This window comes from Lutra lutra, chromosome 16 (assembly GCF_902655055.1).
Source record: "Lutra lutra chromosome 16, mLutLut1.2, whole genome shotgun sequence".
NCBI lineage: Eukaryota > Metazoa > Chordata > Mammalia > Carnivora > Mustelidae > Lutra > Lutra lutra.
Window position 1 is genome coordinate 47,866,884 of NC_062293.1, and position 12,018 is coordinate 47,878,901.

The 12,018-nt window shown below is 50.4% G+C and overlaps 3 protein-coding genes across 13 annotated transcripts in view; 2 read left to right on the forward strand and 1 right to left on the reverse strand.

Annotated features, from left to right (window-relative positions):
• The window catches only part of TRPV1 (transient receptor potential cation channel subfamily V member 1), a 51,396-nt gene extending 47,078 nt beyond the window's left edge, over nt 1–4,318 (forward strand). For all 6 annotated transcript variants that reach the window (XM_047706687.1, XM_047706685.1, XM_047706688.1 and 3 more), the window contains one exon: nt 3,398–4,318. In XM_047706687.1, coding sequence (XP_047562643.1) covers nt 3,398–3,558 — 161 coding nt within the window. In that variant the 3' untranslated portion in view covers nt 3,559–4,318. The remainder of the gene's footprint in view (nt 1–3,397) is intronic.
• The window catches only part of LOC125086968 (ATP-sensitive inward rectifier potassium channel 12-like), an 874,374-nt gene that overhangs the window by 436,250 nt on the left and 426,106 nt on the right, over nt 1–12,018 (reverse strand). The gene's annotated exons all lie outside the window — the stretch shown is intronic.
• TRPV3 (transient receptor potential cation channel subfamily V member 3) overlaps nt 7,675–12,018 on the forward strand; it is a 33,884-nt gene continuing 29,540 nt past the window's right edge. For all 4 annotated transcript variants that reach the window (XM_047706694.1, XM_047706692.1, XM_047706693.1 and 1 more), the window contains exons 1-3: nt 7,675–7,751; nt 8,463–8,570; nt 10,992–11,112. In XM_047706694.1, the coding sequence (XP_047562650.1) occupies nt 10,994–11,112 (119 nt within the window). In that variant the 5' untranslated portion in view covers nt 7,675–7,751; nt 8,463–8,570; nt 10,992–10,993. The remainder of the gene's footprint in view (nt 7,752–8,462; nt 8,571–10,991; nt 11,113–12,018) is intronic.

The window sequence follows — 12,018 nt, forward strand, 5'->3', positions numbered from 1 at the left end:
CCTGCTGAGTGCAGAGCCTGACACAGGACTCTATCCCAGGACCTCAAGATCATGACATGAGCTGAAATCAAGAGTCGGATGCTCAACTGTCTGAGCCACCCAGGTGCCCCTACATGTATTTTATTTTTTTAAGATTTTATTTATTTATTTGACACAGAGAGAGAGATCACAAGTAGGCAGAGAGGTAGGCAGAGAGCCTGATGCAGGGCTCAGTCCCAGGACCCTGAGACCATGACCTGAGCTGAAGGCAGAGGCTTAACCCACTGAGCCACCCAGGTGCCCCATCCCTACATGTATTTTAGATCGTTTGATATTGTCCACAGGTTTCTGAGGCTTTATTTTTCCTTGATTTTTTTTCTGTTTCTCAAATTTGAAAATTTTATTGTTCTGTCTTCAAGTTCACTGATCCTATCCTCAGCCATCTCCAAACTATGGTTAAACTCATCCAGTAACTATTATATTTCAAGTATTATGCTATTTGATTTTTGAGTTTCCTTTTTTTTTTTTTTTTTACAGTTTTCATTTCTTTCCTAAGATTCTCTAGCTGGTCTGTCATCAAGATCCTATTTCCTTTTTTTTTTGTTGTTGTTGTTTTTTTTACATATTAATAATAGTTAATTTAAATTCTCTGCTAACTAAGTCCAATTCTGGGCCATCTTGGGGACAGTTTCCATTGACTGTTTTTTCTCCCTCCTTACTGTGAGTCACATTTCCCTGTCTCTTTGCATGTCTAGTAACTTTTAATTGTGTACTGGGCATTGTGGATAATATGTTTTAGAGACCCTGGATTGAATTTTTTTTTCAAGATTATTTATTTGACAGAGAGAGAGAGATCACAGTAGGCAGAGAGCGAGGAAGGGAAGCAGGCTCCCTGTCCAGCAGAGAGCCCGATGTGGGGCTCGATCCCAGGACCCTGGGACCACAACCTGAGCTGAAGGCAGAAGCTTTAACCCACTGAGCCACCCAGGCACCCCTGGATTGAATTTTTGTTTTAGTTGGCAATTCAATTATTGAGCGAATCACCCTGAACTTGTGTAGGCTTAGTTTTAAACTTTATAATGATAGATCTGTGAAATGCCAAGGTATTTTCCAATTCCATCAAATTTGTGGGGCTCAACCTCCAAACTGTTTCCACTGAAGTTCTTGCCAGGACTTGGTTTTAGGCTTTGTTAGGGTGGGTCTTGGGTAGACCTTACTCTAGGGCATGTAGAATAAGTAGGGCATTTCTGTGTTTTAACTTGATCCTCAGAGTAGAAAAAAGGTATTAAGGAGGTCTCCCCACTCAGTACTGCTCAGCTTCCAGTGTTTCTATCCCACTATCAGCCCTGTAGTGGCCACTGTCTGGTAGGTCTTATGCAGTCTCCCATTGTACAAGTACTCTCCAGCCCCCAGCCCAGAGACTTCTAGACCTCCACCATCACATCTCTCTTTTTCCTCTTCTTCTGTGCCCTGTTTCACAGATTCTAGCTGTTTCAGCTGTCCAAAACCCCAATCTCTTCTTCCTTAGTTCAGAGGTACTGCCATGCTCTGCTTAGACTCCAGCTCACTACACCACAGTCATAGAAATTGTCCCTATGCAAACCATCAGGGAAATCATGGGGCTCAGTTTGTGGATTTCACTTTTTCTCAGCAACTGCAGTTTCCAGTCTGTATCCTATGCCTGAAAACATTTACTGCAAATATTTTTTCCTGCTTTATGGTTGTTTACAATAGTGTGGGTAGCTCAGCACTACATACTCCATCAGGGCTAGAAGCAGAAATCTTTTTTATCAAGAGCTTTCTGCAACCCTGTAATTTTTCCACTAGTTTCATTAGAAGCACTTCCTGTGTCATGCCATAGTTCTTATTATCTCTACAATTGTTATTGATCTAACTTTACCACAGAGCCATTCAAAGATGATTTTGCCTATAATTTGAGCAGTCTTCCAATATCAATCTTATTGACTTCAGGAAACCTCCCATCTTTTAAAGATTTGCTGTTGTACTTTGTGGTTAACTTGCATTGTGTTTGCATGACATTGTTGGCTGTTTATAACATTGCACATTCACTGTGTATTAACAAAGATATTGTTCAAGTAGCAGGGATATACACAGTCTTGTTATTTGGATTGGGGTAGGAGATGATTAGAGGTTCCCTGATTTCACATTTATAATTAATTAGTGAATATTTCCTGAGGAATTTTCTTTTTTGTACAACTTTGTAGCAGTGTATACTTTAGTAATGAATAGTCATACAACTCAGATAACAAGGAACTCTCCTACCTACAAAGTGTATATGATTGGGAAGGGGCAAAGGAATACATGAGAGGAAGGCCAGGGAAGAAAGCAGTTAATAGCTGAGCTGGGGAGAACACTTGAGAGAGTCTTGGCATCAGGACTGTGGGAAGTGGGCATGGAGAGCCCTGTGCCTCCTTTCAGGGCTTTTGAGCTAGAGCTGGGCCAAGCAGTCTCTGAGGCTGCATGTTCCCAACGCTGAGCCAGCCAGAAGATTGTGTCTCAGTGAGACCTGGCCTATAACCCCATGAAGTCCTGCTTCAATGCCTGGGTTCTTATTTAGCAGGTGATGCTTGGGAGCAGGCCAACATCAGCCTGCAGGCCTGGGGTAAACACCAAGACCTGGAGAATTTGGCTGGAGTGGTCCTGATGGGCCTAGCTTCCCATATTCCTGATGCCTTTGACATGTGGTCAGTGTTAGACACCAGCAGAGGAACCTGAATTACGGCCTGAGGGTAGGAGGTATAGAAGGTATAATCGAGGCTGGTTTTCTAGAGAGATTAGACCCAGGGTGGCCAACCAGAGGGTTTGGCTTTGGGAGGGGAACATGTACAGCTTTCCCTCTTGGTTGTCAGTTTGCCTAGGTGGCTGGGAAGCTGGAGGGGGCTAGGGAGTGACAACTGGATTCTCTTTAGGAGCTCCCTGTGCACACAGTAGAGCCCCATTTAAGACCTAATGTCACCATGTTTTCTTTGGCATTGTTCTCAATATGCTATGCTCTGGTGGGTCCTGGTCCCCAGATCCTGATTCTCTGGCTGGTTCATCAGCCTACAGCTGACCTGATGTGGAGCCACCATGGGGCAGGCCCCAGTGTTGCTCTATGGAGATCTGTCCTCCCACCCATGTGGTCAGGGAGGAGATGGAGACTGGGAAAGGCAAGCAATAGACTCTGATGAGGTCCCTGCAAGTCAGGGTGAGGGGAAGTAAGAGGATTTAGGATTTTCCAGAGTGGAAGAGGCTCCTTAAGCAGGCAAGGGAAGAGGAAATGGCAGCTATCCCTGTGTCTCAGGAAGGACCAAAATGTCTGGGTCTCCTTTAAGAGAACTACAAGTTGGTAAGGCCAACAAATAAGTGTTTATTTCTGCGTGCTGCATCCAAGGCAGTAATGATGTTTTACCTTTAGTTTCAGGAAGAAACTGGAAGAACTTTGCCCTGGTTCCCCTTTTAAGAGATGCAAGTACAAGAGAAAGGCCTCCTGCTCAGCCAGAGGAAGTTCATCTGAGACACTTTGCAGGGTCCCTCAAGCCAGAAGATGCTGAGGTCTTCAAGGATCCTGTTGCTTGAGGGGAAAAGTGAGGGACCCCTCTAGGGTACTCCTAACACTGTTGGGCCTCAGAATATCTCACTGTGGAGGGAACAACAGGGCCCTCTCAGCAGCCTGGCTTGGCCTGTGCCTGCCCAGGCCCTTTCCTCACCTGCTCTGCACAAGCTACGGGAAGCATTGTTGGGTGCATGGGGAGAGCTAGTTATCCAGCCTCACTGTCCCCAAGGGAGTCTTCCACCAGGAAATTATTTTGCTCTCATATTTTTACTGACTTTGTTAGGTATCATGAATGATGAATCTTGTGTGGACATATGTGATGCCATTGTTTTATTTTATATGACTAGGAGTGAATGTAAGTGAGGCCCAGGAAAACACCTCTTGGAACAAAACAAAACATGTCCTTTGATGTAAACTGCTGCGGCTGTTCTCTGTGTTGTGTTTAATACCTCCTCCAAAGCAGAGTGGGCTTGGGGGGATGTCATTTATTCCTCAGAGAAGGTGGGGGAAGGCTGGCCCTATTTCCAGCTCTGCCAGAATCAGGTTTTGCCAGAGTGACTTCCTTGTTCTGTGTGATACATCATGGCCCCCAAAATAGAACTCTTTTGCTGTCCAGATGAAAGTACAGCACCTGTCTTAAAAGCATGTGGCAAGAATTTTTTCATGGTCTTCCATTTGTAGCAACTGTAGTCCTACTCCCCCGCAGTGGTCCTACTTCCACCTCCATGCATCCTGTCACTCATCAAATAAATAAATAAATAAACAAATAAATAAATAAATAAATATCACATCCAGTGTGAACTTTGTGCCATAGCTAGTTGGCTATGATGTGTGTGTGTGTGTGTGCGTGTGTGTGTGTGTGTGTGTGTGTGTGTGTGTGTGTGTGTGTGTGTGTTGCTATTGAGGCTGGGACAGTTAGTAAGATTACACAGCCAGTAAACAGCATTGCCTGAGTCTGACTCCAAAGCCTGGAACTTAACTGTGGCACCAGGCTATCTGGCAGAGAATAGAATGGGCTGGGGCATTCCAGTCCCTCCCTGGGGAGCAGAGACATGAGGGCTTTTTGCTTCCTGTTGTGGGCCTGGGACCCCTCTCTTCCTGGAGGCCTTCCTAGAAGATGTCATGTAGATGTCAGATATTTGCAAGTTTCTGCAGATTAGATCAACTTTCAAACTTAACCCGAGCTGGAAGGAATCTTGTGGTTGTTCTTTTCTAAAATGAATGAACATAACCTTTTGTGTAAACCCAGGTTCTTTAAAGAAGGACACACATGCAATTAGCCCATTCTTTGCTCTTTTGTATCTGTCACTGTCTCTTTAGCTCCCTTTGTCCCCATGTCCTTCCCTCCAACACGTGGAGGCAGGAGGAGCCACAAACCAGAATCCCAAGTTAGGAGGCTGCTCAGCTCTCTTAGCCCGGGGTGAGCTGTGGACCTGCCAGGATATAGACAGCCTCTCTTGACCACAGTCTGGGGGATCTGCTCAGGCCTGAGAGTGTTGATGGAGATCTGCCTGGCTCCCAGGCCTCCCTCCTTGTTCACTGCACTATGTGGAGTCTTTTCTAGGGCAGGTCAAGGCATTGGCCCATCCCTGCATGCACTCATCCCATGGAGACCACTTCTCTTACTCCTCCTTCTTGAAGGGAGAGCTTGTGCACCTGCCACCAGGGTCTGATATCTGCAAGGCCTGGGAGGTGTGGGGAGGAGGTAAGGGTATACTTGACTCCTGTCTAGTATGTACTTTGGGGGTGTTTTATAGTCCAGGGCAGATGGTCTGGTGAGATGGGGGCCATGTAGGGTATGCTGGCAGATGTCTAGGGGCTGCCTAAAATTTGGGCCTCTGGAAGTAGGCTTGGGGCAAGAAAGTGTAGAAGCTGCCCTTTCCCTCTCACTGCCACATCCCTTCCAGGCCCCAGGCTGCATCTGCCCTTGGCATTTTGCTTCCCACACACAGCCCATTTGGATGGTTCCTCCTGCCACTGTTGTCTTTTAATTTAAATTCCTGTTTCCTGCACGGTCACAGAAGGAGCTGAGGTCACGGAGGAAGGGTGGGCACAGCAGGGCCCATGGCTGCTCCAAGGAAAGAGGAGCTGGCCTCTGGAGGCCAGTTGGTCTGTCCTCCTGGGTGCCCAGGCACTGGTGCAGCTGCGACCAAGCACTAGAAGTCACCCATGTGGTGGCCAGGGCTGAGCGGGCAATGCTGGCTTCTATGGGGCTCCAGGCTAGGCAGGAGGAGGCCGGACTCCTGGCTCCACACTCCTGCCTCTGTGCCATGTGGGCCCCAAACACAGGGTGGGGATCAAGTTCATCTGCAGCCTTGGCCAGTGCAGGCAGGGGGTCCGCTGACCAAAATGCTGCCTTTGGTTTGAGGTGCTGACTTGGTTGAGCTGGGGCACTTCCCTCCCTGACCACATGGGTAAGAGCATCTTCAACAGGGCCCTGCACCCCATAAAGCTGGACGGGTGCAGCCTCCTGTGATGAAAGGGTCAGAGCTGACTCAGTGGCTTGTGGCCCGACTCACAGCTCCTGTCTGACACTCCACCGAGGCTGTGCATTATTCACCCAAGCTCATCATCGTTCCTTGAATGTGCCAGGATCTTTTGCCTCCCAGTTCTGCTCCTGCTGCTCTCCCCGTGTACAAGGTCCTCCCTCATTTCCAGTGTAGCCCAAATGCTCTCCCTTCCCTGAGCCCATCCCCCACTGCCCCATGGGCCAGATTTCCTTCCTCCTCAGTGACCCAAGCCCTTTTTGTCCTTACAACTTGCTGAGTGGGGTTATGGTTCTTGCCTGAGCCTGTGTCCTGTGTGGCCCACAGTTTCTTGAGGGTGGAGACCACTTTCTCTAGTACTAAATCCTAGGCTGGTCCTTGCTTGCCTGCCTTGTATCCTACTGTGGGATCTCACGATGTGTTGCATTAAATGGGATTGAATGTAGGCTGCTCAAGGGGCAGGAGTTGCTGTTTCCTTGTATTTGGGTAGGAGCAGGGTAGGGGGTGGGTAGTGGTTCTGACTGCTGCGATCTGGTCCCTGATCCCACAAACAGCAAACTCCCTGCTGGGCACAGTGTGGGACTTTGGGTGGGGACAGGGGTCTTTTAGAGAGGTTCCAGCCTGGCCTCTGAGAAAAAGTGTCAACACCAGGCAAAATGTAAATGCTGAAATTTGACAACAGCCGTGTCCCTAGGGTTCTGAGGCCACGAGAAGTAAAGCTAAGAGGGACAAGGGGGCTGATTCAGAGGAGAAATTAATTGAGTATTAGAAGGAAGGCTATGATTGATCCAAGGTCAAGCTATCATGATGGAGTTTCAGGCAATGTTTGTGGGAACTTCAGGACCCCTTGATGTAAAACCACCAAAGCAGCCCACATTTGTTGTGCCTGAAGCCAGGTTTCCTGTCCCTTACTGGCCATAGGTCCTGCTGCCCTATGGTCAGAAGACTGAGTCTGCCGCCTGCCTCTGCCCAGGCTGGAAGGTTGTGGTGATGAGGGATGGAGGGACTGGTCCCCGGAGGGCAGCTGGGGAAATCCCTGCTGCATCAGTCATGGGCGCCCTCCCTGTCAGCAAGACTTCCTGCTCCCTCCCAATCCTGTCTGCCCAAGGGGACAGGTGTGTGATTCCTGAGTAACAAGAGACAGTCAGGGCTGCCCCAGCCTCGCTCCGCCCCCTTCACAGCCTTGGCCTGCTTGAGGAAGAAGGGTGTAGAATCTTCCCCAACATCTGGCCTGGAGGCAGGTGGCCCAGGTGGTTGCTGGGGGAAGGGACCAGGATGACAAAACCAGTCAGAATTAATGACTGTTGCTGTTTATTGAGTTCTTTCTGTCCTCTGGGTCTTGTTGAAGTCCTTTCTATGTGTTTTCTAAAATAATTCTGCAAGGCAGATTGATTGATTTATTTAAGGTTGTTTTGGGTTTTTTTTTTAAGATTTTTATTTGTCAGGGAGAGAGAGAGAGAGAGTACAAGTGGGGGGAGTGGCAGGCAGAGGGAGCAGGCTCTTCACTGAGCAGGGACTCTGATGTGGGACTTAATCCCAGGACGCTGGGATCACGACCTGAGCCAAAGGCAGACGCTTCACTGACTGAGCCACCCAGGTGTCCCTGCAAAGTGGATTTATTATGCACATTTCACAGACAGGAAATGGCAGAAATGACTTGCTCAAGATCATAGAGCCAGAGAGGGGTGAGGTTGTTTGACACCAAGGTCTGAAGTAAATAATTTCTGGTGGTAAGTGGTGTTTTGTTTTTAAAGATTTTACTTATTTATTTGAGAGAGAGAGAGAATGAAAGAGGGAGAGAGCGAGAGAACATGGGGTGGGGGTTCGGGGGCGGGCAGGGCCAGAGGGATAAGCAGAATTCCTGCTCAGCAGAGAGCCTGATGTGGGACTTGATTCTGGGACTCCAGGATCCAACTGAGCCACCCAGGTGCCCCTGGTGGTAGTCTTTGAATGGGGACTTCCTTTGTCTCTAAAAGGATCTGATCCTAGACTTTGAAGGACAGATACCAAGTTTTGGTACTGGCTACCCTGGGATCGACCAAGCCAGTGCTCAGCTGTGGCCTTTCCTCCCAGGGCTTAGGGCAGAGCACTTGACCATTCATTAGGCTCTCCCACCAGCATGATCTCTTTGACTCTTCACAGCATCCTTAGAAAGTAGTTGTAATTCCCATTTCCCAGTTGGGGAAACTGAGGCCCGTGATGGGAAGCATCAACTACAAGAGAGAAAAGAGTTGGGACCAAAACTTTGGCCTTGGCACCTGTTGCCTTCCCTGCCTTCTCCTAGGCTGGGCTGCTGTGTGGGTGTGGGGTGACTCAGGCAGGGCATGTGGGTGGGCAGGCGCTGCAGCTATGGCTGGTGGGTGTGGCCTGCTTGACGCCTAGGGCAGGTGGCCCAGCCAGTTCTGCCTCTGACGCCTCATTTCAACCCTCTCTCTGCCTAGGATGAGAGCCTCCCGCCGCCTCAGCCACAGTCCCTCTGGGGGTCCCTGGGCCCAGGACATGCGGTGATCTCAGAGCAAAGGCAGCCACCACCACCCAGACCTCACCAGGTGAGTCCTCACCACACATGGCAGCCAGCACTCTCCAAGGTCCTAGGGGACCCTAGAGTGAGAACCCAGTGTTCTCACTAAAGGGGTCCTTTAGGTCACATCTGCCCTTTGCTGATAGGCCTTGCGGGAGGGGTTGGGAAGAAGCTTGTATCTCTAGCAGGAGAAACAAAGTGAGGTGTGAGCTCTTGGCCCGGGGAGTAAGTGCAGAGCTCAGGTTCTGATGGACCCAAGAAACTTCCCTGAGGTTTGGAGATCTTGGGAGGGGGAAGGGCTCACAACCACCTAGGGGCAAAGGTGAGGCTCTTGTCACCACTAGTGGGCCCCAGGATGTGGCTCTCCAGTGCAGGAAAGTGATGGGGGGGCGTTCAGGATGAGATGAGGTAGCCCAGAGCTTGAGAGAGACAAGGCCCAGGCACCTCACAGGGGCTAAGCCCGCAGCTGCAGGGGCTCCCTGTGGGCCCCAGGCTTGGCCTGTCTCCCGGGAAAGGCCGTTCAGTCAGTATCATGGCTTGGGAGCCCTTCTCCAGTGAGAAAGGCCAAACCCAGGGAGGGAGGGCAAGGCAGTGAGAGAGTCCCACAGGTGAGAATCCAGAGTTTATGGGGTGACTCAGGGAGCTAATTATCACCACTAATTATAGCTCCAGCCCAGAGTTTTCTTGACCCTCTCCTGCCCCAGCTTCCCAGGGCTGCCCCAACTCATGGGCCCAGTGCTGGGAGGATGGAACAGCCGGATGTCATGGGTGAGCGCTCTAGGGTCCTGGGGTCCTTTCAGCTCATTCATCAGAAGGGAAAACAGAGGCCCAGGGTAAGAGACATGCCCTCCATCCTACCCTCCCCCAACTCCCTGCCTCAGTCTTGGTTTAGCTTGGCCTTTTAGCCCTATCTGTCCATAGACCACTCCTGGCTGAGGAAGGAGTTAAAGCCCACCCATCCTCATCCTGTGACTATGGAGACAGTCAGGGACCTACATGCTCATGATTCTTTCTCGGTAGGATACTTCATCTCTCTGGCCTCAAGTTCCCTGCACTCCAAGGCCAAAGCCTTCCCCTGGATAACTCCTCCTCTCCCAGGGCTGCTTACTTTGGGGAGGGCAGCTGTCCCATTTCCAAACCTCATTGCCATCTGATAATGAACAGCTCTGGATACTTTTTCCAGGAAGCTTTCCTATCTGGGCCAGGATTACCAGTGTCCCCAGCTCTACCCCACCTAGCTAGGCTCTTCTTAGAGGAAATCTGTCCCTTGCTCCTATCTCCATGACCCTGAGGGTGTTCACTGAGGGCTGCTCAAGCTGAGGATGGCCCCCTGTTGATTGCAGAGTTACCTCTTATCCACTAACCCTTTGTCCTGTCCATCTTATCCTATATGGCCAGCCTACCCTTCTCCATGGGTGCTGCCATATACTGCCCCCACAGTAGCCTTCTGCTAGCTAGCTTGCACCTAGCTCCATGTGCTAGTCTCCTTCATCCTTCATAGTCTGCATGTCTGTCTCCTGTGTAAACCCTCCCATGCCCGCTGCCCTTGGGACCAGCTACAACTCCTCACTGGTGTTTCAGGCTCTCACAACATGGCCCCACCTGCTTTTGGAGCCTCTCACGCCAGTGGTCTCCAGAACTCCCCGCGCTCTGCAGCCACACCAGCTCCTTGCCACTTGCTATCTTTCTTGACGCGTGGTCTTTGCTCAGGCTATCCCCTCTGCCCTAGATTATCCTTCCTCTACACAGAAACCTCTAAGGTCCCCTTAGAGTTCTCAAAAGACACGTCAGTCCTTCTCCCCAGCACATCCTTCTGAGCCCAGCATGGGGTCCAGCCTGTACTGAGCACATCTGAGGGGCTGCCTTGCCTGCCTCTGGGGAGGGAGCTCAGCTGCTCACTTCAGGTGAGAAGGGAATCTAACAGACAGATAGCCACAAGGCTAGTAGCACTCAGCTCTTGGGGATAAGATAAAGATAATGAGTGTGTCAGCTGCAGAGACCACCAGGGTAGTAAGAAATCCAAAGCACCGAAGAGGCCTGAAGCTGTATTACTAGGAGCAGAGAGTCTAGGACAAAGGAGAAGGTAGTCCTGTTCTGTTGAGGATATCACTGAACACAACATCTGATGGGGAAATGGAAAAAGCAGAGCTAATTCTTAGGAGTCCTCCTGAAGATTGTGGGTGGAGATGATGTCTTGAGAGAAGCTAAGGGCATGGTGGTCTCTGCCTGGAAACTCTGTTGGGCTCTCCTAGGATGCACAAGGGCAGAGGTGCTGGAGTAGGGAACAGGAAGAATTGCAGGGAAGTTGGCAGGCTTGGAGGATAGAGAGTGAGCTCCTTGTCCTGGGGGTATGAGTAGGGACCACCAGGTGCCACATGGGCATCTGAAGCCCCCTAAAGCTCCCCCATGTCCATTCAACCTAAGCACCTGTGCTACGATTTTGTTCCAGCCATGAATGCCCACCCCAAGGAGATGGTGCCCCTCATGGGCAGAAGAGCTGCTGTCCCCAGTGGGAACCCTGCCGTCCTGCAGGAGAAGAGGCCAGCAGAGATCACCCCCACCAAGAAGAGGTAGGACGGGCAGGCTTGGGCACTGTGTTGTAGGGGCACAAGAGGGATTCTGATGCCCACCCTCAGGCAGCTCTTTCCTGGGGTCGACACGACTCTGTCTCATCTGGGGTGACCTGGTATCCAGCTAGGTATAAATAGGAAACAGCCCTACATGTTCAGGGGCTGAGCTAGGGAAGCCAGTACAATGGGAATAATCAGGGAGGCCTCCTTGAAGGGATCAGAAGTGCTGAGGCAGTAATATTCAAGAGGGCTTCTCGGGGAGGCAAGGGATCCCTGGAGCCATCCGTGAGACAAGGAGCAGAAAGAGGCATGGACATTCCAGGCAACCTGGATCCCCAAATGAATGCTTTTTTCACATACACCAACTGCTTTCCCATCCATTGGGTGCCCAGCCAGGGTGTTCAAGCTATTAAACACCACCTGTGTAATGGGCAAGAAGCAAAGGCATCTCCTCATAGGGTGATGGTTTTGCTGGGGTTGTCGGCAGGCAGTTGGCATCCTGCACACACGTGCTGATGGTGTTTTTGTTACTTGGAGCTTCATCTTCATCACTGTCGTTGTTATTGTCACTCCAAGGGGCCCCTGGGAACTGAATAGGACTGGGATGGTTACGACTACTTCCCAGCTGGGGATGTGGAGGAAGCAAAGCACGGGAGTGTTTCTCCAGGGTCATCCCTGGCACCTGAGCTGCTTCCGTGGCAGTCGCCCAACCCCTTCCAGCCCAAATGCCCCTCCTCACCACAAGCTGTGTCTTCACTGGACCCTGCTGGGCCCCGGATGTGATTTAGCTTGTTTGCCCTGCCTCCTCTGGCCCCAGCCCCAGCACCCTGCTTGGGCCAGAGGGGAGAATGGTGATTTCCCTTCTGTCTGTTGTTTTTGAGTAATAATTACTGAAGTTTTCTGTGC